Here is a 26,376-nt window from a genome sequence, read left to right on the forward strand (position 1 = left end):
AAAACTCCATTTAGCATGCAGCAGTTAGAACACACACTTGGGTGCAACTGAGAACTGAAGAAGCCTCTCGGATGAAGGGTGAAACGTTTTCAAGTGAAGAAACTCAAGTCCATTTGCCAAGAAAAGAAGATTTTGACAAGAATTGACCTAGATGACTGAGAACCTCCACAGATGAACTGAGTGCACATTTTGTAAGGTCTAATGGTTCTGAAGTTTGACTGCATGTGTGCCTACACAGTGTGCAAGAATATATTATTACTAATTTATTTAATTTATTTATTATCAATATCCTAGAATTTAGTTACTCCAACTTTACTGTGGCGTTGTTTGGCTATATCAGTCTGTTTTAAACAGGAGGATGATAAAAGCACCAAGTTAACATTGTAAGCTACTCATCGCTTATTTCTACCTATCAATGACCACCAATAACATGGTTTCAGTTTAAACATAAAGCCAAATTTGTTTTTTAAAAGCAATGAGACTAAAATCTTTTCAGATTATATTGTTGGCCAAAGGTGCTATTCAGATTACTCCATACTAGTAGGAATTTTCACTGGTGCGTCACACATTTTTCCTTTCTTTATATCCATGGTACAATCTCCATTGTCTGTGGCTGTCAGGAATATTGCCCCACTAAAGATAAGCTGCCTAATAGGCTGGGTTCAGTACTGTAAGCTTAAAGTGCTGGCATACCCTGAATAGCATGTTCTTATCATCATTGCCCCAAGGGTTTGAATGCAAGAATCCCATTTGGGGTTGGGTCAGGACATTCCAGCAATTAATTAAATGAGATCTATTTAGTATTACTTTTATTACAAGTAGAATTATTTTATGTTGTTATATTTCTTGTTCTTTCTTTTTAATGAAGTGCAGTAAAATATAGTGGTAATTGATGTTAATGAAGCAGACCAGAGACCAGAAACAAAACAAAAAAAATATGGTTCTCAGAAGTGGCCGAGTGCCTATTGTCATTCTTCGATCAATTCCTCTGTACTTCACATCCCCCCTGCCTGCCAGGTCTAATAGCTACAGAGGAGTTTGTTTGGTTTGCTAGGATGCCACATCCCCTTTTGGCTTTTTCACCATACCTGTGTGTGGGATAAAGTGGGATGGATGGCAGGAAGGCCTTTGTGGTTATTTGGGACAGAGCATTGTATCTTTATTTTTATCTGAACACATTGATCCATTGTTGTGCAAGGAAATGCAACCAGTAATCCGACACTCTCTCTGTAGATGCCCAGTTTCCTATCGACATCTCTTCAGTCACCATAGACCATGATTTTCTTGATCGGGATGCAATTGAGGCCCTCTGCAGGTGAGATAATGGCCCCTGTTGATGTTCTCTTTTAATCTTATGCACCAATCTTCTTCCTACTATTTTGCCCCTTCTTCTGGAAAAGTACTCTAGGGATGCAAGAATGACATGATAAGCCCTTGGAGACGTTTGTTTTTTCTTCTGCCATTGAGTTTTCCATGTAAATAATCTCCTGTATTGTTTTTTTTCCTTTTTCAGTGGAAGTTGATAGGATTTACCTCATTAGTTCTTTGAATCTTTTTGGCAGACACAAAATATCTCGCTTTCACAAGTCTATGCAATGTGTATAATGCAATGTACTACTTTGTGATGTAGAAACTAAAGACTTACGTCTTTCTGCTGTTGTAGGAGAAGGTTGAAGTGATGCTTACTTAAATTTTTCGGACATGTGCTGCTCGCCATGTGGAATGGAATAAAGTAGCAAACCATGGTGTTGTTTATTTTTATCAGAATGAGAAAATTGTCAAAGCACTCTAATGGATTTGATTCCTTTACCAAATTTTCATTTTCAATAATAGAGCACAACAGATGTTTCCCCATACATCTGGAAGCTGTCATATCCGTACTGCCTCTTTTGGATGCCCCCCACCCCACCGCCGACAATCTCTCATTTTCAATCCCTTCATCACTCCATTGTTATATGATCTGCTCTAAGGGCTCTCCAGAGGGACCCCACAACTCTCGCTCCCCTTCTCCAGGTGGCTTGGTATAAGCTTTCCGTCCCCTCCCCAAGCTTTCGTCAACACTCCAGCTCTCGTTTTCTGTCTCCTTCTCATTCTCTTCCTGCTCATGTGGGGATTATCCTTCAGCAGCTCATTAGCCTGCCTGGGTGCATACCAAACCCTCCTTCAATCTTTCTCCTCCCTCCTTCATGTTGCCTCCTTTATTTTATTGCACATCCTCTTGGCTGTGGCTTAATGCTGAGGGGCTGTAGAGCAAATTATGAGGCTTTTTTTTCCCACTTCATTCAATGTTGATATTAAGTAATCTTTTCCTATTCTCCTTTTTTTTTTCCAGACGACTGAACACGCTCAACAAGTGTGCTCTAATGAGACTTGAGATATCACCGCAGAGAAAAAGAGTGAGTTTTTATAAGCACCTTCAGACACATTAACACAACTCCTTGCTTCATTTTATTTGTTCTAAATCACAATTGCATTTCACCACAACAACCATTAGCTCTTTTATGCAGGGCAAGCAGTGGTCCCCCTATCTAGTTAATAAGAGAGTACTGCATAAGATGTTTGCGAGGACCAGTAAGGGATAGTGGATTGCCTAAATGCCTTAACGGAGGTGTTGCAGACACCATAGCTCCTCTCATTCAAAGTGTACCACCTTCTGCTGCCTTTACCCTGAGTGAATAGATAGGTGCTTCAGTTGATTTCTTAATCAACAAACAGCCATGAAGAAATCCTTGATCATAAATGGCTTCGAATGTATAATGTAGTGTTCTCTTATGGATGCTAAAGGAAATTTAATTTCATTGACTATGGTTTTCATACAGTCTAGCTTCAGGTAAACTACAAAATGGAGCAACACCCGCATCATCATTTGTACAGAAAACTGGATTCTTTCATTCAAATTTAATTTCATTCCTCATTACCTTAAGAGCTACATTGGAAGATTCTTGTTCACCATGAGGTGGGATTCTATTGAGGTGACCCTTTGGTTTCACCTTTCATTTCAGGAGTCAACAGAGTAGAACAGTCCTCTTTTACCATCTTTGTGTCCCAACAGCTTAGGAATGCATTGATCCCACATGTCTTAACAGTCAACATCCTTGGAATCTCCATATCTCTGCTTTTGCTTGGTATTTCTATCTGTGTGTGTGTGTGTGTGTGTGTGTGTGTGTGTGTGTGTGTGTGTGTGTGTGTGTGTGTGTGTGTGTGTGTGTGTGTGTGTGTGTGTGTGTGTGTGTGTGTGTCAACATCCTGCAAATGTTGTTGGAGGAATGTTGACATATAATTGAGGCTCCTTGGTCAAATTAACTGTTAAATAAAATGGATACTTTGGTTACCTCATCCTCCAGCCAACATAAGTTGACACACACTAGAAAACAAATGTCCAAAAAACTGACTGATACTCCCTGTTCTAGAATTGTCAATGATTTTTTTTTTTGTAGTTTCCCTTAGTGTCTTCTTTCTAAAAGGGTTGCTGATTGTTTTGATACATTTCACTTGTCATTATTCTGGGATAATCGTATCATAGGTAGGCCTTAAGGAAGTGTATTCCCTTCAGGGCCAAAAATGCATTAACTAGAGATTGTTGGGAGGTGCATTTCAACTAGGTGCATGGTTGCTTCAAGTGGCTTACTATTACCAAGTTTATTTTCTTTTGTCTTGTCTGTGTATTGTGTCGAACGTCCAATGAGGTAGGACATTTTGAGATCCATTTCCTGGCTAGCTATTGTCTTGACTCCATTAAGTTAAATCCCTCATAAACAAATGTAAGATCACAATTTCTTAAGTGGGTATGTAGCCAAAAACAACAACTAAATTCTTCGCTATTTTTTTCTCCTCTTACCTCTGCTTATGTAAGCATTTTACACAAGCCTAGTATTCATCCATCCCTTGTCTGCGGCTTATCCTGCACTCAGGGTCGCAGGGGATGCTGGAGGACATGCTGGACTGGTCACCAGTCAATCGCAGGGCCACATATACAGACAGATATTCACTCATCCGGGACAATTTTACCAATTTTTTCCAATTAACCTGCTGCATGTTTTTGGCCTGCATGAGGAAACTGGAGAAAACCTGTGCAGACACAGGGAGAACATGCAAACTCCACACAGAGAGGCCCCCTTGTCACTCATTAGCAGCTGTGAGGCTGAAGCGCTAACCACTGCACCACCTGCCCAGTGTTCTTATTCATAAAGTTAATCATTAGTATGAATCAAAAATGAAGTACCGTAATTTCCAGACTATTGAGCGCACCTCAATACAAGCCGCACCGGCTAGCCGATCGCTATCTTGGTCTTCCTCCTGAGCACTCAAACCGTCAAAGTCGTCTTCTTCGGTGAAAATTCCTGGTCATTTCATCGGTCCAATGTGACAAGGATAAATGTTTTAGCGGCGTGAAGCTTGGTACTCCCCCCCCCCCCCCCCCCCCCCCCAAAAAGAAGTCCAAACATTAGCCGCATACGTGAAAAAAGTCACGGCTTATCGTCCAGAAATTACGGTATGTGAATTGGGAAAGTTTCATGGATCAAGATAAAGAAGATTGAAATAGAAATCGAAAATGTTACACTGCATATTTTTTATAATTGCTCATCTCCATGCCTTTCAGTTATCTTTTGATCCTTTATATTTCTATTTTTTTTCATTGTTTTTCTCTGCTTTATTCAGAGTGAGGACTCCGATGAGGATGAACCTTGTGCTATTAGTGGTCGTTGGACCTTCCAGAGAGACAGTAAGCGCTGGTCTCGTATGGAGGAGCTGGAGGTCTTTTCGACACTGTACAAGGATGCCACACAACTGCCATTTGTAAAAGACCAAGTAAACCAAAAAAGCAAGCTTGCTCTATGTGAAGGAAACAGTTCCGAGAGTGTGCTGACAGATCTCAGTGAACAGCCTGAAGTGGGCTCTATCCACAGCAGTGGAAGTGGAGGAAGAGGAGAAGAGAAGAGCCATGATGCAACTCTTCACTTGTCAAATGAAGTCATACCTGCTGGTGCAACCCGTGCAAGTTCTGTGGCTAGCATGTGTTCATCGTCAGGTACAGGTGGGTCGGGATGTGCCAACGAAGACTCTCTGTCAGATGGTTTGCCCCCGTCACCCTTGGAATCAATTGGACAGTTCACGTTTGATGTTAAAATAGGTATTGGAGGACTTGGAGGGAACCTGGACCAAGTTGGTGGCACAGGTAAAAGCACACGTTCTCGAGCCAAGAGCTTTCTCAAGCGCATGGAGAGTCTACGGCTTCGGAGCAGCAAATCCTCGAAAAGAAAGAAGAAAGGGAGTGCCAGTGGAGGGAAACTCGAGATCAGTGGCCCTGTTATTAAAGAGGGTCTGGATGATGAAAAATTGCAAGTGCTGAACTGTGTGGATATTTCTAGTATCAATCTCAACCAGGCTCTTAATCACCATCACATTCCAACTCAAACTATGACACTTAACAGGAATCGTTCGGTGTTGTACTCCACTCAAACTAGCAATGGCAGCACTGGTAGTAGTCATTCTGAAGCCAGCAGCGGAAGTGCTGTTAGCACACCAAGCCCAGTGACAAGGGCACGTAGTCACAGTACAGCAGCAGGCTTGGGTAAAAGAGGAGGAATGTATCTGGAGGGTTTTGATCCTTTCAGCATACTCCATCACACATCACACAGAACAACAATTTCCAAATCAGGCCCATCAGTCCCACATCAAGCCAGTAAGGGGATGACAGCTGATGAGCAGAATCATAAGAATAATCACAGTGTTCAGGATAATGGTGGGAGAATCGAGGGAGAAGAAAAGGATGGCATGATCTTCTTCTACTTACCGCAAGGTCACAAACCTGGTACTTTCCCAACAGCCCTTCAGGATGGGGGTTCATGCAATAACAATGGGAACGACAATGGAAACTCAGTGATCCTCAGAGGGCAGCGAAATACACGACATCGTCACATTTCTTCAGGCTCTGTCGATAGTCGCCTCAGTTTTTATGACAATGTCCCATATGCTGAAAGAGAAGAGGCAGTGGATGAAGAGGACGGGGATAAACAGAAACTGGAAGAAATGCTGCAACATGTCCGCGGCCTGCAGCATTTTGTCAATGTTTGGTCAGAAGCTGTGGCCGGAGAGGAAGAGGAGGAAGAGGAAGATGAAGAGGAGGAAGGAGATTCTGATTCAGCACTGGACTCAGCATCCCCGTGCCCATCCTCTCCTCTTCAGAACCAGCTGGAAGAGACTGAAAATGGAAGTGATCAAGACAGCACTGGGAATCCACTGGGTGAGGGAGAGGAGGGGATGAGAGAGAGAAGAGATTCTGGTGTCGGAGCATCTTTAACAAGAACTAGCAGGTCAGTAAAGAAAACTGTCTAATGTAATAATGTAATACTAGTGCCCATTTTACATGGTTACATTTTCTATCTAATAGCTAACTACTTTTAGGGAGATTTTTAAGTGGTATCAACAACAACTATTCTTTGATACTCTTCCACTTGAACGTGATTTTCATGGAAGTAACTGTATGAAACTTGTATTGTTAGATTTTGTAGAAACATTGTTAGTATTTTAAGGTAGTGTAAGTGAATGGACTCTTCATCAAAGTAAAAGTAAAGCTGCCTTTTGTTTCTGTATAATTTCTGGCAAACATAACCTCAGCACATAAAGAATGAGGGCAAAAACGGAATTCTCCTACCCCTAAAAAAGCATACTCTGAAGCACTACCAAAAAGGTTTCTAGAAAATGTGACAGCAAAAGATAAACAGAGAATAACTATGACTTCTCTCCTTATGTAATTGCGTTGAATCGTCAGGAATGCTGCTTGGTCTCCATGGGGAGAGTTGTTACTCCTTCAGGAATCCACAAGCAGAATTATACTTAGGGGCATTGGTTCTCAACAGTCTCTTGATGGGTTTATAAATCCCTGTAATCCTTAAACTGATCATTCACTAACCGATACTGGTAATATGATGGTGGCTTTATGTTTCATAAGTTTATATATGCACATTGCATCTCTGACTTTACAAATGACATGCTTTTGTCAGTTGTTTTTTTTTTTTTGTGTGTGTGTTTTTTTTTATCTAGTCTAATTGTCTCCATTTGTCTCATCCTTCAAACCCCAGGCCACAGAAACTCAGATGGCAGAGCTTCCAAAACTCCCATCGACCCAGTTTGGCCTCAGCCCAGCTCCAGATTAGCTGCCAGTCTGTGCTCCAGATGAATCTCCTTCAAAAGCTCTCTCTGCTGCAGCTCACTGGTCTGCTGGAGAGCCACACCCCTACAAACAAACATGGCTTCAGTTGGTAAGTTGATTTTAGGCAACTAAAAGCTTAAAAGTCATTCACAAATCTAATCCACTGTATGGAGCGAGCAACAATGATGATTTAGTGAGTCATAATAAGACTTTATGTAATCCAACACCGTAGTTCAGTAAAATCAGGAGGTAATAAAAACGAAATCAAACCTTACACTTATGATTATACCCCTTTATGGGTAAGTTTTAAAGTTCCTCAAACTTAGATTCATTCATACATGAATCCATCCTACACAAAACCCTCCATTGCAGTTCCATTTAAATTTCCTCCAGTCTAGGTTATTGCAGAGAATGGTGATGGCTGTCTTCAGAGGTTTGGTTTCACATTCCTTTCCCAGACCTGTAATTGCGGGGAAGGGGTTTACATTGTCGCTTTTTCAAAGTGCAATCATTGTAGTTCACACACAAAGTGTTGCGCTGCAGGAAGGAAGGTGTCTTTCCTTTTTTACTATTTATGAGTTTTACCTTATGTCTTGTTTTCAGTTTTTTGCTAAAGAATATATCATCTATAGCGCATATTGAGACTATCAACGTGCATTTGCTATGTATATTATAGCTTTCTTTTTTTTAATCTCAAGGTATTTGAAAACATTTAAAGTTTTTCTTACATTGCATAGCAGGTGGCTTTGTAAAAGTAGTGGCAAACTCCAGATACTAACATAGCTACCTTACAAAAAACAACTGATGAAACTAATTGCAAGCAATGTAATTCAACTAAACTGAACTCAGCAGCCATACATCCACATCAGTCATATAATCAATGTTGACTTATATAGCAAAACATCGTGGATACTGTGTGTGAAGAATTTTGACTAAAAGCAAAAAATCACGAGAATATTTTCGACTTCCTTTTTTCTTGTCCTCAAGGCCCCCCTTTGGACGGGAGTATAAAGCTGTCTTATAACAGGCTGGGGTTCACGGAAAAAACAGAAGCCACTTGTTGGCAGCTGGAGGCCCACACATATTCAAAATTCCGGGCTGGGATCACGATATGCTCCTTTTCCATTTATTCCCAAATTGGTTCTCAGAAGCCGTCTCAGACTTATGAATGCCTACACTTTCAATGACCGGCCTGTCTTGAGTTCTGCATCACATACTTTACTAAACACATACAGATGAATATTCAACCATAAATTCCTGGTTATATGTTTAAAATGCAATGTAAATGCAATATTAATCAGTTTAAGGTATTTTTTGTGTCTTTTTACCCTTGGCTTGTTGTGATTGTGAACTTGTGGTAACACCCGCATGCCTTTAAACACACATGCGGGGTGTGTTTTATTTCAGTGTAAGGATAATGAAATACTGATTATTTTGTAACACATTTTTCTGACAAAGTAATTTCTGAACAAACTCACAGTAATACAGATTTGGAATTATTATACATCATATCAAATGATTATTATTTATTTTTTGTACTGTACACATGTCTAAACGCATTATCTCATGGAAGGACAAATGCAAGGAGAATATCGATGAAGACTATACATATCTATGATTTTGGCAACATTTCTATAAGCGAACAATAAATGGGGTTGTTGTGTTTGTTTATTGAAGGGCTGTTCCTAAATTCATGAAGCGGATCAAGGTTCGTGACTACAAAGATAGGAATGTGTTCGGTGTGCCACTACAAGTCATCGTTCAGCGAACTGGTCAGCCCCTTCCTCAGGGCATTCAGCAGGCCATGCGCTACTTGCGAAACCAATGTCTTGATCAGGTAACATGAAGAATTATACATTGAACCCACATTTACTGTAGATGTTATCATTCACCAAAATGTGCAAAGTTCTGGTTTATCAGGTCAGGTCATGAACAAGATATAATTACATATCTGAACATAGCAATTTCTGCAATCAGCCAAATCTCCTACCATGACATTTAAACTGAAGCAAGGGGTTTAGGAATGTCAACAGACAATGTGAAAGGTAGAAATGAGGTTGATTCATTCCTTCAGAGCCCCTGAGTAACAATTACAAATAGGGTTTTGTGGTATATATTGAAAAAATACAGCAAAAAAGCCTGTTACGTAACAGTAATGACCATATGCTTTGGATTTGGTAGGTCGTGAATGGGTATTATCGTTCAACTGCTTAATCTAGCGCCGCCGAAGACTTTGTCTGCTTTGGGCACATAAATTATTTTGGATACTCCATACTGTCACCACAATAGGGATTCAAACACAAAGCCAGTTTATCACATTGTGTATGATGTAACCACTCTTCTCTTTGCAATCCAGGTGGGTCTTTTCAGAAAATCTGGGGTTAAATCCCGAATCCAAGCTTTGCGTCAGATGAATGAAGCAAGCGGTGCAGATGGGGGAGGAATAAGCTACGAGGGCCAATCTGCCTATGATGTTGCAGACATGTTGAAGCAGTACTTCAGAGATTTACCAGAGCCTCTACTCACCAGCAAGCTGTCTGAAACTTTCCTTCAGATCTATCAGTGTAAGAATACGGATGTATTTTTGAAGTGCACAGACTTAAGAAATACAGAAGAATTTGGTAGTGTTGGGCGTCGTTGGTGGTGTTTTAGCACTGCAATTTGCAGATGTCCTGTCAAATGTGCTGAAAAGTGTCAATGTATATCTACACCGATACAGCATCTGCTCATCTTTGCTGTAAATCAACAGCCTCTCAAATTGATTTTCATTATGTCAACACTTGCAGCCAAATACCTTTTTACATCAGGTAAAAATATATATTTATATTATATATATATATATATATATATATATATATATATATATATATATAAAAATAAAGCATCCAATATGCACTGATATAGCCTTCCGTAGCACTTTGCGGACATGTCTCACACCCCACCTTGCCATGAAAACAACAGTGAACAAAAAGACCAAACAATAATATATGAGTTTTGATGTCTTTTCGACAATGCACTTAAAATGTGTTATTTAAAAACACAAAACTCTTCTCCGCCTCCTCTACAGATATGCCCAAAGAACTTCGTCTACAAGCCACACGCGCCACTGTCCTTCTGCTCCCCGACGAGAATAGAGAGGCACTGCAGACGCTGTTGTGTCTACTCAGCGATGTTACAGCCAGTGTGACAGAGAACCAGATGACGCCAACCAACCTGGCTGTTTGTCTTGCCCCATCAGTTTTCCACCTCAATACACTGCGCCGCAAGGAGAGCTCCTCACCAAGGTGAACCATTCTGTGCTTGTATATTTGTATATACACCATAGAGGTAATCATCTGATAACGCAGTTTTCTTTTGCAAGCAGTGCCACATTTATTTTTACGCCAGGTTGCATAACAGGTTGTTGATATAGTGTCAATGTAAAAACAGGAAAGGGTCATTCTGAAGACACAAAAGAGCAGGATACCGCAGATGGAGGACAGAGAAGGGGAAGGAAGAGAGCGCAGCTTGATAGGGTTACATAAAAATCTTCATCTAATTACAACATTCAATTCCGTTGTCACTTATTTGAAGAGAGTTAATCAAACATATTTAACGAACTGCTCCAACTATTATATTCACCCTTAGTCCCTGCCATCTTTTTATGTTCGACTTCTGAGTAATGAATGCTGTTATTAACTTTGCCTTGTCCACTTCTCTTCCTTTTCTTCCTCTTCCTCATAGGGTGATAAACAGGAAGCAGACACTCGGGAAGCCAGACCAGAGAGACCTGAATGAGAATCTGGCTGCCACACATGGTCTGGCACACATGATTCAGGAGTGCAGGAAACTCTTCCGGGTCAGTCGTTGATACCAAAAGAACTGAAAATGAACTTGAAAATTAAGACAAAAATGACCTGGTTTAGTGACTTTGGTAAAATTGCACCAGGAGTCAGATCCTACCTTTCAGAGCAATTTCAAACACCTGGTTGGCCAGTGTTTGTTCTGTAAACACATATTGCCTTGGGTTACATAATACTTTGATCTTATCCAGCCTGTCTTTTACATAAGCAGTATTATTACCCACAATAAATGTCTGTTTTAAATGTCAATATACTGTCTGAAGCTGATGTGCAAGAACTACATCTATATCTTACATGACCAATAAGTATTCTGTAGCCGAAGTAGCCGTTCTGTTTTTCTACAATAATAGCACTCGACTCGACAAACAGTAAATAATTGGAAAAAATCATAAAACTCCACTCAACCCAACTCTTTAAGTCCTTCCCTCTGCAGTGTTCTGACGTGCAACAGTTCATACTAGCGTGGCATACTGTGACCCATTATTGTTCAAAGCCATATTAGACTGTGAGCACTTCCTATCTTCCTGTCCTGGTCGTATCGAGAAGAAAATGAATTAGCTACAGAATTAATGACTTATAATTTGACTAATTAACTCATAAATGCTAATAAAGGAGGGAAAGTCCATTAAATAGTGGACTCCAGTTTGCCCTCATTTCAGAAATATATTACTTTGACAAAGCCTTATTTAATGCATGCCTTTCTTGCACCCATATATTCTTAGTTTTGAAGATAGCTGACAGGTATAAGGAGAGGAAACTGATGAGAAGTGAAGATGGGCATGCAGGGAGATAAAACTGCGATGTACTAGATATACCTGCCAACATGGGCATCCTGATTAAGATGTTACATGTTGATGACTTTTAAAACATCTTAACTGCCAAAAAATGTAAAGCAAAATGTAAAGCAGAAGTAAAATCTAATGATACAATTCAGGAATGTCTTATACGTCTAAAATAAAAATAAGTGTTTGAAACCTCATATTCCTCCACCCCCCAGATCCCAGAGGAAATGAATCGCTGCAGGAACTCGTATGTGGAGCAGGCTCTTTTGCCAAAACGGTTGGAGGAGCTAACAAGTGAAGAGGTTGGACAAAGAGGTTTCAGGTCCTTCTTACAGGACAGTTTGGATTCTCTCCTCAAAGAAGCCAAGGACAAGTTTAAAGGTTATGACAGCCTCTCTACCCCTGAGCATGCTGAGCTGGCTTACAGGAAGGTACGACTTAAGTTGTCATGTCTTATCATTCTATTTATTGCCAGCCAAAATTTCAGACACTCTTGAAATGTGAATTATTGAGTAAAAACGATCTGTCAGTCTTTAAGGAAGTCATCATCTATTGAGCAAACAGTGTACTTCTGTCTTTTCCTGCCATCTATCTGACATTCCCTTACTTTGAATTCTCTAAATATCTTGTGGAAAACCAGCAGTTATGGGTTTCCTGCACTGGAGCATGTCCGTGTGAAACTGACCTTGCTCTTGACTCGCTCATTCCCATCCCACTGCTGGAGTTTATCCCAGAGTGACATCACTCTCAGGCACAACCGTACACATGCCATTATCCCAGGCCTGCATTTCCTGTGTCTAGGCTGTACAGTCTTGGTATGAGATTATCTTTGCTAGAGTCACAAGTCAAAGAGACTGTGTGTTCTTTATCATCTGACAGCAGAAAAAAGCAGCTGACTAAAGTGCATCACATTTAATAATTCCTATAACATGACTGATAGGATTCTCTGCATAAACCATGAACTGTGCGTTTACCAAATTGTTCTTTTTTATTTATTCAGTTATTTCAAGAGACAGTCTCCTATTGTAACAAATTTGATTAACTTTGTCAGACAACTTGTGAAGCATATTTCAAAGTGACATATTCATGTAGGAATGTGTCGACAACTACTTACTGTAAATTTAGGAGTTTATCGTAGCTAGGTAAGCACAGAGTATTAACTTATTTCTGGCTTTAACTATACATCATTTGTATTTGTGTCTTTTCTCCAAGCTACTAGGCAAAAAATCGGAGATCAGTATGTAATTGAAATCTTCCATTTATGTGTATAGGTGCACGACGGCTTTCCATTGAGGCTATGGAAGGTGACTGTGGAGGTGCCTGCAAGTCCTGGGGAAATCCTGACACGGGTTCTACGGGAACAGGGCCACTGGGATGAAGATCTTTGTGAGAGTCGTGTGCTGGAAACCCTAGATGATAGGACTGACGTGTACCACTATGTTAGAAACACAATGGCCCCACATCCCACAATAGACCACCTGGTGCTCAGGTAGAAATGACTATTATTCCCTCTTGCTGCACTTTATATCTATGTATTTAATCCCTCTAAACTCTATTGATAACCAGTCTAATTTATTACATTGCATAACATGGACAACAGAGATAATGATAATTCTTGGGCCTCAGAGTCTTACTTTTTAAATCACTTGTTGTGTACACCTTATCATGTGTATTGAATGTCTTAGATGTGTGTTAACTGTATATGAAAATAAAATAGGGTTTTCTAAATAGTGAGTTTTGCATGTACTCCTAACACTAAAATGTAATTATTCTAAACTAAATTTATTTAATATATTCATTCATATGCTTTACTGTTTTGTACCAGAACATGGGTAACAGACCTGCCAAAAGGGGCATGCGGACTTGTGTGTACATCTGTGGATATAGCAGGAGTGCCAGTGGTGGGTGTGCGTGCCAATGTCCTTACCTCACGCTACTTTATTGAGTCCTGTGGAGCCAACAAATCCAGACTTACACACTTATCCAGGGTTGATTGCCGGTGAGTTGCAGTTGCTGTTCACAAGTTTGGCTTTACTTATGACAATTGCTTATCAAACTTGACTGACATGTTTATTTCCTTCTTATTCAGGGGCCGTTTCCCAGAGTGGTACAATAAACTGTATGGACACTTGTGTGCTGCTGAGGTGGCACGAATACGTGACTCATTCACTTTGCCCGTGGACAAATGAGAAAACTTGTTTATCTGCGGACAAAACACAGAACCCCAGACTATTGAATCATCGGATCCTACTGTGGACTTGAAATGACTTATTTTAGCCTTTCCAACAGAGAGAAAAAAAATGGATCTTCACTTATAAAGGTCACACCTGGACCCTTAATTGAAGGACTTTTTGCTCCGATTATATCACAACAGATGAATGTTTTCATTGAAGATATAATTATGGTGTCTAAGTGTACTGCTAAGTGTACATAGACATTTCTTAGAGCCAAAGGATGATTTGACTAAACAGAACGTAACATTTCAACTTTATCCAAAGGGTGCTATTGCTTCTGAGAAGCATGGGGATTCAACTTATGTGTATGTGAGCGAGAGCTTGTGTTGAAAAGCAACAAAATGTTACCGACATATTTCTTGCAATATATACATACACTATTCTGTTCCCATGTACAGTTCATGTCAGTGTTACATGACCCTGCCTTTTTTTTTTGTTAGCTAAGTACAGGAGAATCAGTGGATCGTGTTTTATTCCACAGACTAATGAATTATTGGATGAAGATGTTAATGTGCTGGCAATATACAGACTTAGTGGAGACAACAGAAAGGGAATAGTGATAAAAGTGCCTGGCAACAGAGTGTTTTTGATTATCTATTGAGAGGTGTCAGAAGAGACAGATGAGATGGTGCAGGTTCACCAAAAAGAGAAAAAAAGGGTGTAATTTACTCACATCGCAGGTTACCACAATTTCCTTAAAAATAGTTGAGCTATATTGCGTGTTTTATCATCCAACATCCAATTATTCATGAACAACAAAAACCCAAATTACCGTATTTTCTATGACTATAAGTCGCTCCCAAGTAAGTCCCACCAGCCGAAAAATGCATAATGAAGAAGAAAAAAACATAAGTCGCACTGACCGCATTTTTTGAGGAATTTATTTGATAAAAGCAGACACCACAAACAAACATTTCACCTTGAAAGGAAAGTTACGGTGTAATTTCCGAGCGGACGTGCCCAACAATGACTATTTGCTGGTTAAACCCTATCTTTATTAGAATAATTATAAAAATTAAGCAACAGCTGCTCCACTTAATCTTCTCAACACTCTCTCCTCGCACCCTGCCACTTTCTCTCATCCCAAAACACATTCACAGCCAGTAGGAAATCACAACTCCGAACACTCCTCTAAACAGCACTGTGGGGTTGTTACAGTAGTGCTAACAATAGAATAGAGAACAACTGAACAGGTGTCTGGTTGGTTGACATAACATCTTAACAGCTATTCAGATAACTGTAGCATAAACTACATCGCATAACAAGTTTTTCATACTCGATCTCACTCCAAATCACATCCATTGAATTTTTTCATCATCTGTGTCACTTCTGAGCAACTCCGCCAATTCTAGAGTTAGACGGCGTGCCGTTTCCTTTTCAGCACGGCTGATTTTGGGACTTCGTTGTCCATGATCTGATAGAGAGTTGGTTGCGCTTCATGTAGTTGTAACACCAAAAGCTCCTCCCATAAAGTAATTTACATTAATCGCCTTGGCAGCTACCTGAGCGTCAAGCTGTAACTGCACATTGACAAGCACCCATTTGTGAACCTGTTCCTCTGGCTGTGGCCATCTAGCTTTTAGCCTGCGATTAGCCGCGAACATGCAAAATTACTGTATATATTTTTATATATAAGTTGCACCTGAGTATAAGTCCCAGGACCAGCCAAACCATGAAAAAAGAGCGATTTATAGTTCAGAAAATATGGTACATTATTTGTGCTTGAGACTGGATACATCCTTATAAATTGACCAAGGTTAGGAAAAGAGCTAAAAGAATTCCCTTTGCAATATTGAGCTTAAACTCCGAAATGAAATTATGATAGAAGTTATCAAAGAGCACAGTAAATTCCCATTTCTTTTATTGCATGAGCCTATCACTTGTATTCTATAAGGAAATAAGGAAAAAAAAATCAATAACTTTATTGACATGTGAACAGGATATAACAATGCACATTTTCAACTGTAACCTCTGACTAGTCCTATATGTAAAACAATTACAGTTCAACAGAGAAAGGTCCTTTTATAAAGGTGGCGATTTTACAGGTTCTACTGTAAAGAAGACAGATGAATGAATGTTTGTGTGATTTCAAAGGAAGGAAAACAACTCTATTATAGCTTTTCTGTCTCCCGGTATTTCAGTGTTTATGGAGTAAGAGGTTCAGGTCTTTGTGGCAAAGTTAACCTTTCTTTGTTCATGCTTCATTGTGAGGGCTTGCATTTTTAATGCAGTAATTCACTAAGCGTTGGTTGATATCATAATGTAACTTAATTGGTCTCTGCCAAATATCGCATGACAGTTAATTTAAAACAAATATATTTATACCTTATATATTATATTTGTTTTGTATCATTTTATTTTAATGTATTTGTAAATGTTAAGCTTCGTGTAACAGAAATGTGGAAAAAATATCTTTTTTATTAATATTATTTCTGTACAGGTTAATCAAAGTGCACTATTAAATGTATCAAAATAATAATGTTTGTCATTTACAGTTTGGCCTAGAAATATTTAGACAGTGACACAATTTTTGTTATTTTATATGTTTACAAAAACATATTCAGGATACAATTATATAACCAATATGGTTATATAATATCTCTATATATAATATCTCACGTGTAATTTGGGAGTATTCACATCCAAATTGGAGAATGGGTTTAGGAATTACAGTTCTTAAATACATAGTCGCCTTTTTTCAAGGAACCGAAATTGGACAATTGACTCAGAAAGGCTGCAAAAAAATAAATAAGGCTGCATGGGCTCTTCCCTCCATAACCAGTTATCAATGATGCAGTTAAACCGTCTGAAGTTGATTCCAGGTTAGGGTTAAGCTGTTGCTGTGAACACACAACATGCAGTCGAAGAAGCTCTCAATGGAGGTGAAACACATCATCCTGAGGCTGATAAAAAATAAGAAATCCATCAGAGCGATAGCAGAAATGTTAGGAATGGCCAAACCAACAGTTTGGTTCATTCTGAGAAAAATGAGTGCACTGGTGAGCTTGGGAACTCAAAAAGGCCTGGAAGTCCACAGAAGACAGTGGTGGATGATCACAGAATCCATTCCATGGTGAAAAAAAAAACCCTTCATAACATCCACTCAAGTTAAGAACACTCCAGGAAGCAGGTGTATCTGTATCTATGTCTACCATAAAGAGAAGACTTCAGGAGAGAAAATACAAAGGATTCACCACAAGGTGCAAACTATTAATCAGCCTCAAAAATTTAAAAGCCAAAAAACACCTGAAGAAGCCAGCCCAGTTCTGGAACAGCACTCTTTGGATAGATGAGATTAAGATAAACCTGTACCAGAATGATGAGAAGAAGACAGTTTGGAGAAGAATTCAAGCAAAGCACACCACATCTTCTGAAAAACATGGTGGATGCAGTGTGATGGCATGGGCATGCATGGCTTCCAATGGCACGTGGTCACTTTTGTTTACCGATGATGTGACAAAAGACAGAAGCAGCCGGATGAATTCTGAAGTGTATAGGGATATGCATGCTCAGATTCAGCCAAATGCAGCAAAGGTGATTGGACGGTGCTTTACAGTACAGATGGACAATGATGATATATCCTTTATTGACTAAATTTAATCTCTGCAATTAACCCATCATGGATCAAACATGAGCAGTAGGCGACCAGCTGTGGGTTCAGTGTCTTGCTAACCGACACTTCAACACACTAGGAGGAGCCGGGAATGGAACCAGGAAAGTTCGGTTCCAAAGACAATTGCTCTGCCTCCTGCTCCTCACCGCCTCTTGGATCCCAATGATCCAAAACATACTGCAAAAGCAACCCAGGAGTTATTAAAGCAAAGAAGTAGTAATATACTGCAATGGCTGATCACCAGATCTCAACCCAACGGAGCATGCATTTCACTTGCTCAAGGCAAAACTTAAGGTAGAAAGACCCACAAACAAGCAACAACTAAAGACCGCTGCAGTAAAGGTTTGGCAAAGTATCACAAAGGAGGAAACCCAGCTTTTGGTGGTATCCATGGTTTCCAGACTTCAGGCAGTCATTGCCTGCAAAGGATTTTCGACAAAACATTGAAAAGTAACATGTTAGGGTTGTTTATTTGTCCAATTACTTTTGAGCCCCTGAGATGATGAGCATTTCTATAAAGTTACCTACAATTCCTACATATTTAATCATATATTTTTTTTCATCTCCTTGAATTAAATGTTAAACCCTGCACTTCAATTCTGTTGTAGTTATTTCATTTTAGATCCAATGTGGTGGCATGCAGATCCCAAATCATGAAGCTTGCGTCACTGTCCAAATATTTCTGAGCCTAACTGTGTGTGAAAGAAAATGTGTAAATCCGTGCCACAACGCAGAAAACCTTTCAGAAGTATATTTTTGGTTTTTTTTTCCCCTTAAGTCCATCATAATCTCAGTGGAAAAATCATTTGTTTACTCTTTAGTTTGTTCAGTGTACTTAAACTTTCTGAGACCCTTAGTTGGATTTCCCACATTGCCATACTGGACTGTCTCGCCTTCTTTCCACACTAATAAATCCATGTTTGAATCAGGGTTGTGAGCCAAGTGCAGCGGGTATTAACTGGATTTCTAGATGGTGATATCACTTGTTTCTTACATAACAGGTTTATGTAGCAGAAGACAATGGGGTCTGTTGTACCACAGCTGACCTGTTCCAGAGTACATTGATTAATGTGGGGGTTCAAGGGTAAACTCGGAGTCAATGTACGCCTTTATGTTTTAAACAGTTGCAAAGGGAAGAAAGAGCAGTTTGTAAGAAATAAACACCTTTCCTATGCACATACTGTACAAGTTGTGGTCACACATCTGACTGTGAGTTTAGACAACTGAAGGACTTTTCGCACTTGTTCATTATAAGTTCACAGAAGGTAGGTTTTCATAATATCTTCACCAGGGAGGAACCAAAATCCAAACCAAATCCACCAAAAAGAGTAGATTGTAAATATTATATAGCGCTTGTAGACTTGGACCTGTAAGCACTAAACATCTACCCAGGCTCAGGAGAGAGGTACAGCTTAGGTGTCTCACCAAAATAATAGAGACTTGATAGTTAACACATTTATTGACTAAATGAACCAGAAAAAGAAGAAAAAGAGGAGCTCTTCAAAGCAATAAAAATAATTCAGTCCTTTGTCCAAAAATAAATTCCAAACAGTATCCCACAGTATCAGTGTAAAGAAAATATATTGCATAAATCACACAATAAAATGTACTTTTTAACTTAAGAAACAAGTTAAGAAACTCTTCCACTATAGTTCTCTGTTGCTGCATAGAACTGTTACTGGATAGAACATACTGAACTATGAATGTAACATAACAGTTGAATAAGTTTATACCAGTGTCACTACAGACAAACCTGTGAACTCAGGCATCAACTCGAGCATAGCATGAATACAGAAGAAAAGATGAGGTGTTTTCAGGTTAAAGATTTCAAATCAACTCACTTAAGGTGAGAGATCGAAATTCAAGTCTCCTCATTAACTTGACTGGATTGGTCTGATAAGAAGTGGGTTTATTTTTCAATGCAAGTGGAAAACTGATGGGCGGCTTTTACTGATTATAACTTCTCCCTCACAGCAAAGCCTCTGGTTTGATACCACCTGAGGAGATGGCACGCTTTCTGTGTGGCGTTTTCATCATAGTTTAGTCAGTAGAACGGATGTCTGTGTTACCTTGCTGATGGACTACCTTAGGCTGCTGGTTCCACTTTGGCTCAAAGGCAGAATTTCACACAATTCAATAAAGTGACTGATGTTCTCCTTGTGTATGTGAGTTTCCTCCAACAGTCCGAAAGCATACAGCGGTTAATTTTGAACACTGATTTAGATATTGAATGGTTCTTTGTCTCTATATAAGCCCCTGCTATCTACTAGAGACCAGTCCAGAGTGTACCCCGCCTCTTGCCCAATGACAGGTGGGATAGACTCTAGCACCTGTGAGCCCCATCACATGATCAAAAGAGCAAAAATACAAGATTAAGGATCTTCCCAAAATAAAACACCATGACCAGCTAAGCAGTTGGGAGAAGTACAATAACTCCAGAAATAATTCCTATTATGATACAGGAGATCTATCTTATTTGTGAAACTAGGAACGTACTGTCCTAAAATTGTATCCCCTAATAGAATATCCAAACAAAAAAGAAAACTGCATAAACATCAAGTAACTTTGTTAAGAAGGAAAAAACAACTTGTATTTCTGTTAAATTACATTACTTTTATATTCACATGACTGTAGAGCAATTTCCCCCCTGGCTTCAGTGCCGGAATGATCAGTGAGGAGCTCCATTTAGTCCTAAGAAATCCCACAGAAGTCAGAAATGTCAAACAGGAACTTTGGGTCACATTGCTTCATGTGCACTGGAATGTTCTTGTGGGTCAGTTGTGGTGCTGTTGTGGCAACGAAAATGGTATCATCATGATAACATTTTAATAGTTTAAAAGTAAACATGTTGAAGAATGACAAGAGTGACAGAAAGTATCTCCAGATTTTATATCGACATTCCAGAAGCAGGATGTAACGATCTTAGACACAGAAGAATTAAAAAGAAAAATGTTATCTTGTGTGATTGAGCGGGAATCTCAGGACTATTCAGTGTTGAGAGATGAAACTTTCTTTCATGTGATAAAAAAATGCCTAAATATTATAAAAACCTTTCAGCCACATGCACAACAAGACAAGTCCAATCAAATCCCAGAGGTTGGTATTGTGTTTCTGTACGAGTATGAAATGAGAAAGCGAACTGGAAGAAAAAGACAAAAGCAAAGAGAAACATCACACTTCACTTTGCCCTCATCGCACATACATTTCTTAAAATGGAAAGAAAAAAGTAATTCGGCATACCAGGTTAGTAGAGCTGATGATTTTAACTTTTCACACACTAAAATGAGACATCGCTAAGACATCGTGATGTTCAAGGACTGGTTGTTGGCTCAGCTAATAGGACTAGGTGCTAATATCCCTCTCCCTCTTTCATGGGTGTTTCATTAATAGGCCACCGACACCTCCAGAGGGCTCAATGATAACATCGGGTGTCCCAGGTGCGTCCCCTTCTGCTTTTATCCCTCATTACTGTTTTTCACAGCCCAGTTTGGGTCCTTCCTCTCTGTCCAGATCCACCTGCTGATACCAGTGATCTAATGGCTTTCCTGGAGGCATGTCCCCAAGCTCCCACCTTGTTATGGGGGTGGCCACGAAACCTTTGCACCAAACCTCTACCAGCAGCACCTGTGTATGCCAGCCTTGTTGTTGTGCCTAAAAAACTATGCCGGCGAACTTCAGCTTTATCCGTTCACATGCCTTTTCTGACTTTCCCTGTGGCACAGTTAGTTCCAGTATGAACAGGGGCTTTTGTAGAACTGACCACAAAATAAGATCCGGCCTAAGATTGGTGTTCAAAATCTCAGGTGGAAACTTGAGTTGTTGATCTATATCAACTTCCATTGATCTAGATCACTCTTGCTCCTGTTTTCACTGGGTCCTGTCCAACTTTGGGAAAGTTTCACACAGGGGAAATGGATGAGTGCCGGTATGTTGGGTGAGGAAGGGCATTGATGGATGATTGCCTTCCTTCCAGGATGATTGCCAGTTGGCTTAGGACTTGGTTATACCTCCAGGTGTAACAGCCTTTGGACAGCAGTGGATTTGCAGCTGGTGAGGATGTTCCTGAGAGTTACTGGGACTTGGCTGAGAGGGCATGCTGGATCTTCTCCAGTCCAGTGGTCGAGATTATTTGGTGTAGGAAGAACATCATAGATGGCCTTGTTGATGAAGCTGATTTAGCACCCTTCCCTTTCTCATAGATCTCTCCAAATGAGCTTACCATGCACCAGGTTATCCAAGGTAGTCCACTGGCCCTGCTGGGCTTGTGACACTGCCTGTGCACATCTCTCTGCTTCCTGATGGAGTCGGATCTCAGCAACTAACAGCTTTCTCCTGTCTACAGGTGTCGCCTTAGTCCATGGAGGTCAACTCTTCCCAAGTCCAAATCCACCTCTTCCTTGCTAGCCACTATGTTTCCATGCCGGAGGGGGAGAGGAAAATGTATTCTAACATGGGGTAAAATCATGTACCTATTGTTCAATTCACTCCTCAAACCTGGTATTTTTTAGCTTTGCGAGCCGGATTAAATCTGTTCATGGTCCTAATCTGGCCCACGGGCCTTGAGTTTGACACCCCTGCTCTACAGCCTCAGTTGGGATCTACTTCCTCCCTGTTCCTAGTCTAGGAGGAGCTGTTCATATGGCTTCATCTTGAGACTACGCCACGGTCATGTTCAGCCTCACTTTGATGCACTTGTACTCTTCAGTGAGGCAAGAGACAGGTAGTTCCAATGCCCCATGATCATATGGCCCAATGTTGCTGTGGCAACACTGGAGTTCAAACCACTTCTTCACGTATGCAGTGACTGTCCTCTCCAGCTTCTCAACTTTGGACATTAGGAACTGGTATACCGTCACCAGCCACATCAGAAGGGGGAGCAACCCAAACTGCAAACACCTCAACTTCAACTTGCTCAGAAGTGAAGTTTTATAATGTTTCTCCATTTAGGCACGAATTGGACATAGCAACTGTCCAGCCTGCTGACACTCCCCTCTGACTACCCATCTAGATGCCCAGATCGTGGCCTCAATTGCCACGATAAAGGCTAGAGGGGATAAGGTGCAGCCTACCACAATACCCACTTCCAATGTTGTGTATTCTGTGGTTGTTATACAGATTTGCAAACCTTAGAAGTAGTTTCTGACCAGTTCTGTAATGCTTTCAGGCACATTTAAGAGGTTGAAGGCTGCACAGATGACAGAATGGGGGAATCCGAAGCATTGGCAAGGTCAAGGAATAACACATGCACTGTGTTATTGCAAGAGCAACAATGCTAAAAAGTACTTTGTCTTCGATATTCAGCAGATTGATTTGTTGAAAATGGTCGATGTTTGAGGCATCTTTCTCCTCGTGAATTACTACTCCCCCTGCTCTTCGCCATGCTTTTTGGAGGTTGATGTATTCTTATACAGTTGGGTGCAGAAACTCTCCCTGACTTCCTCACTGCATTGTTGATGTCAGTTGTCACATGTTTGATGGTTGCTCCCTTTTTTCAGTTTTTGTTCATTTGAATATGTTGTCTTCAGGTTTATATAGCTCCAAATAATATTCTTGATTTATTATTATTGTCACCCCTTATTGTGAATATTGTGATTGTGAATTGGCCCATCCCGTAATTTTTAATCTCTGTTTAAACAGATCAACAGCGTCCTCTTGTGGTTGTCATATAGACACCTCAATATACTTAATCCATTTTGTAAACCGCTTTTCACTCTTGCAACTTTTAAAATGAGATTATGCAGTCTACTATTAGCCTCACAGCGGGGAATGTAACTTTCCAAGTAGCAATGTGGATGGAAAAAAGGGCTGTAACAAGATACATGCATTTGGAACAAATAAAAACATGCTGCTATCTAAGATATCTTACAAATCTTAAAAATATACAATCAAATCTTAAAAATATACAATCAAATCTTAAAAATATACAATTTTATACATTGGAGAACAAAAATTTAGTGTCCTGTCTAGAATTCCAATACTGAGTACACTTTCTTCCACAACATCTTATTCAAATGTCCAACAGGCAATAGTAAAATTACTTTACTTTTTTAAAAATTTTTGTTACCAGTTGGTCATACCAATGCCAGTTGCCAGTTGTACATACCAACGTGGGTTGGTGGTGACACAACAACCCACATTGGTATGACCATTTTTTCCTGGAAGAGAAATCGTATTCTGTATTTTCTACACTGACTGTGTCATGGTGTGTGGTATTTAAAATATATGGATTGGGAAAATTTTCCTGATTTTAATGATCAGCAAAATCCGAATCAGAATTACTGTCTTGATCCCCAGTAGAAACTGCTTTTTCTTAAAGAAGCAGCCCCCCCCTCAAAAGGTACAAGCTGAAAAAATATATAACCATCAAGACAAAAAATATATAAAAGTCAATATAAAAATTTTGATATAAAGGTATATACAAGCACATATACAAGCAAATATATAGTTCTGGGTCATTGCACTATATTAGCATTGGATATGGATATGGGTTACTGCAAAGAAGACATTATTGCACATAGTGGGTCCTGAGTAAGCCAACTGACTCAGACTATCTGACATTTAGAGTGAGGACTTGTGCAGTTTGATGGCCACTGGCAGGAATGATTTCCTGTGACACTTGGTCGTGCATCATGGTGGTGGTGGTGAAAGTACTCCTGTGCCTGACCGGCACATCATGGAGTGGGTTGGTCACACTGTCCAGGATAGCTTTCACTTTGCAAAGCACTCTCTTATCTGACACCATCATCAGAGGGCCCAGTTTCACTCCCACAACATTACTGGCCTTGCAGATGAGCCTGCTCAGTCTGTTAGCAACTACTACCCTCAGCCTGCACAGCATGAAAGATAGCACTGGCTACCAAGACTCATAGAACATTCTATGCATGGTCCTGCAAATATGGGAAGGCCTCAGCAGCCTGAGAAAATAGAGACAGCTCTGGCCCTTCTTGTAGAGGGCATCAATGTTATTCCCCCAGCCCTGTTTATGTCACTGTGGACCACAGATACTTGTAATACTCCACACTTCCCCCCTGGATGAAAACAGTGGTCACCAGCCCTATGATACTTCTTAGGTCCTCCACCTGTTCTGAACTATAGGGGATCATATTGAAGCTCTTGATAATGTGTATGATTATATGAAATGTGTATGGAATTAGAGGATCAATGTGCATGACAAGTCAGCACAAAAATAACATTGATAACCTTATCACAATCAAAAATAAAAAGGCTTGGCATAAAAATGTTGGGATTCTCATCAAAGTTTTTCTTTCCCTGCTCCCACTCCATTTAGTAAAGCTGTAGTGCATTTAGGGAAAAAAATGTTGTTGTTTTTTTCTCTTTTATACATGGGCAATGAAATAATTGGCAAAAATAGGGAATTTGGAACAGAAGCTATTATCAAGAAACTGAGCGGAGAATGTTTGGAAGCCCTAAGAAGAGACGTGGGCTGCAAGAGGTAGAGCAATCAACTTAAGAACCAATTCCTAGCATCTCCTAGTGTGTTGAGTGTTGTTTAGCAAGACACTGAACCCCTAACTGCTCCTCTGCCGCTGGTCGACGGCATACCTACTGCTCATGGTTCATCCATGATGAGTTAATTGCAGAGAACAAATTTCCAAACAGGGATTAATAAAGAATAAAATTATAAATTGCTATATATTATACTTCTTTTGTTTATATTTAGAAATAATTACCTTGTGATTCTTAGAATTATAAAGCTTTTATCTGCTTGAAAATCATGTAATTTATCAACTTTTTTTTTTACAAAATATTAATCTCTCAATCAATTTTTCTGCACCTGTATTATCAGTGATTTTTTTCAAATTCCCTTACAACTTTTGTTTCGAAATACATTTTCAAAAATAGTGATTCTGAGTTATGGTCCTGAATGCACCACTAATTTAATAAGAATAAGAATAAGAATAAGAATAAGAATAAGAATAAGAATAAGAATAAGAATAAGAATAAGAATAAGAATAACTTTATATACCCCGACAAAAATTGTTGTGTCAGAGTTAGAGGAAAAACATAACAATAATAAATAATCGTAGAAAATTGTAAAAACAGTTAAAAAAAGGAGGGGAGTAAGAAATAAAAATAAACTATAAAGTGTCTAAGTAACAAGTCAAGACTATAAAGGTCTTAAGTACCAAGTGAAAGATAAGGAGTGCACAAGAGTATGAAAAATATTGCACATCCAGCTGTTACGAAATATTGCAGTTATGAATATATATACAGATAAATTATTACAATTAACAGTAAATTCACAGTAAAATGTATCCGCTTGTTTATTGTGCTCTTAAAAAGCCTCGCAAATTGCTTTTACTTGTTTGTGAATAGACTATGAATTCGATACCCCCATAAACACTTTAACTCTAAAAAAAATAAATTCTGCCTGTGAGCTATGGCAATTTGTCCACAAGAGAGCGATATCAACACAGAGCATACTGTTGTTTTTTTTTTTTTTTTTATAAGTTATACAACTTGTGTAACTGCACCGCAGCTCAGTTATGCATATTTTCCGAGGCATATCAGCTTTTCATGCTTCCGCAATAGATCAGTTTAACACTGTGCTCATGGCACAGGTTAATATATGCATCACGCTTGTCGCAGTTGCGATGCAGGATAAGATAAGGCGATAAGGGAGCAGGCAAGTCTCCAGGAGTGTTGCATTGATTTCCTTGGACAGATCTTTGGGAATGTACCGGTTTACTTGGAAAGATAACCTTGCAGCACCACCCCCCCACTGAAAGAA

General features: G+C 39.6%; 1 protein-coding gene across 1 annotated transcript in view; it reads left to right on the forward strand.

Annotated features, from left to right (window-relative positions):
• Positions 1–16,484, forward strand: part of dlc1 (DLC1 Rho GTPase activating protein) — a 78,058-nt gene extending 61,574 nt beyond the window's left edge. Inside the window, exons 6-17 of the mRNA XM_086156807.1 lie at positions 1,234–1,315; positions 2,333–2,396; positions 4,660–6,314; positions 7,083–7,262; positions 8,831–8,990; positions 9,510–9,717; positions 10,221–10,437; positions 10,877–10,991; positions 11,993–12,208; positions 13,049–13,266; positions 13,603–13,776; positions 13,867–16,484. Of these exons, the coding sequence (XP_086012933.1) occupies positions 1,234–1,315; positions 2,333–2,396; positions 4,660–6,314; positions 7,083–7,262; positions 8,831–8,990; positions 9,510–9,717; positions 10,221–10,437; positions 10,877–10,991; positions 11,993–12,208; positions 13,049–13,266; positions 13,603–13,776; positions 13,867–13,966 (3,389 nt within the window). The 3' untranslated portion in view covers positions 13,967–16,484. The remainder of the gene's footprint in view (positions 1–1,233; positions 1,316–2,332; positions 2,397–4,659; positions 6,315–7,082; positions 7,263–8,830; positions 8,991–9,509; positions 9,718–10,220; positions 10,438–10,876; positions 10,992–11,992; positions 12,209–13,048; positions 13,267–13,602; positions 13,777–13,866) is intronic.
• Positions 16,485–26,376: the final 9,892 nt, after the last annotated feature.

This window comes from Fistularia commersonii, chromosome 12, assembly GCF_037954325.1.
Source record: "Fistularia commersonii isolate RoL2024-O1a breed Wild chromosome 12, RoL_Fcom_v1.0, whole genome shotgun sequence".
In the NCBI taxonomy this organism is placed as follows: Eukaryota; Metazoa; Chordata; class Actinopteri; order Syngnathiformes; family Fistulariidae; genus Fistularia; species Fistularia commersonii.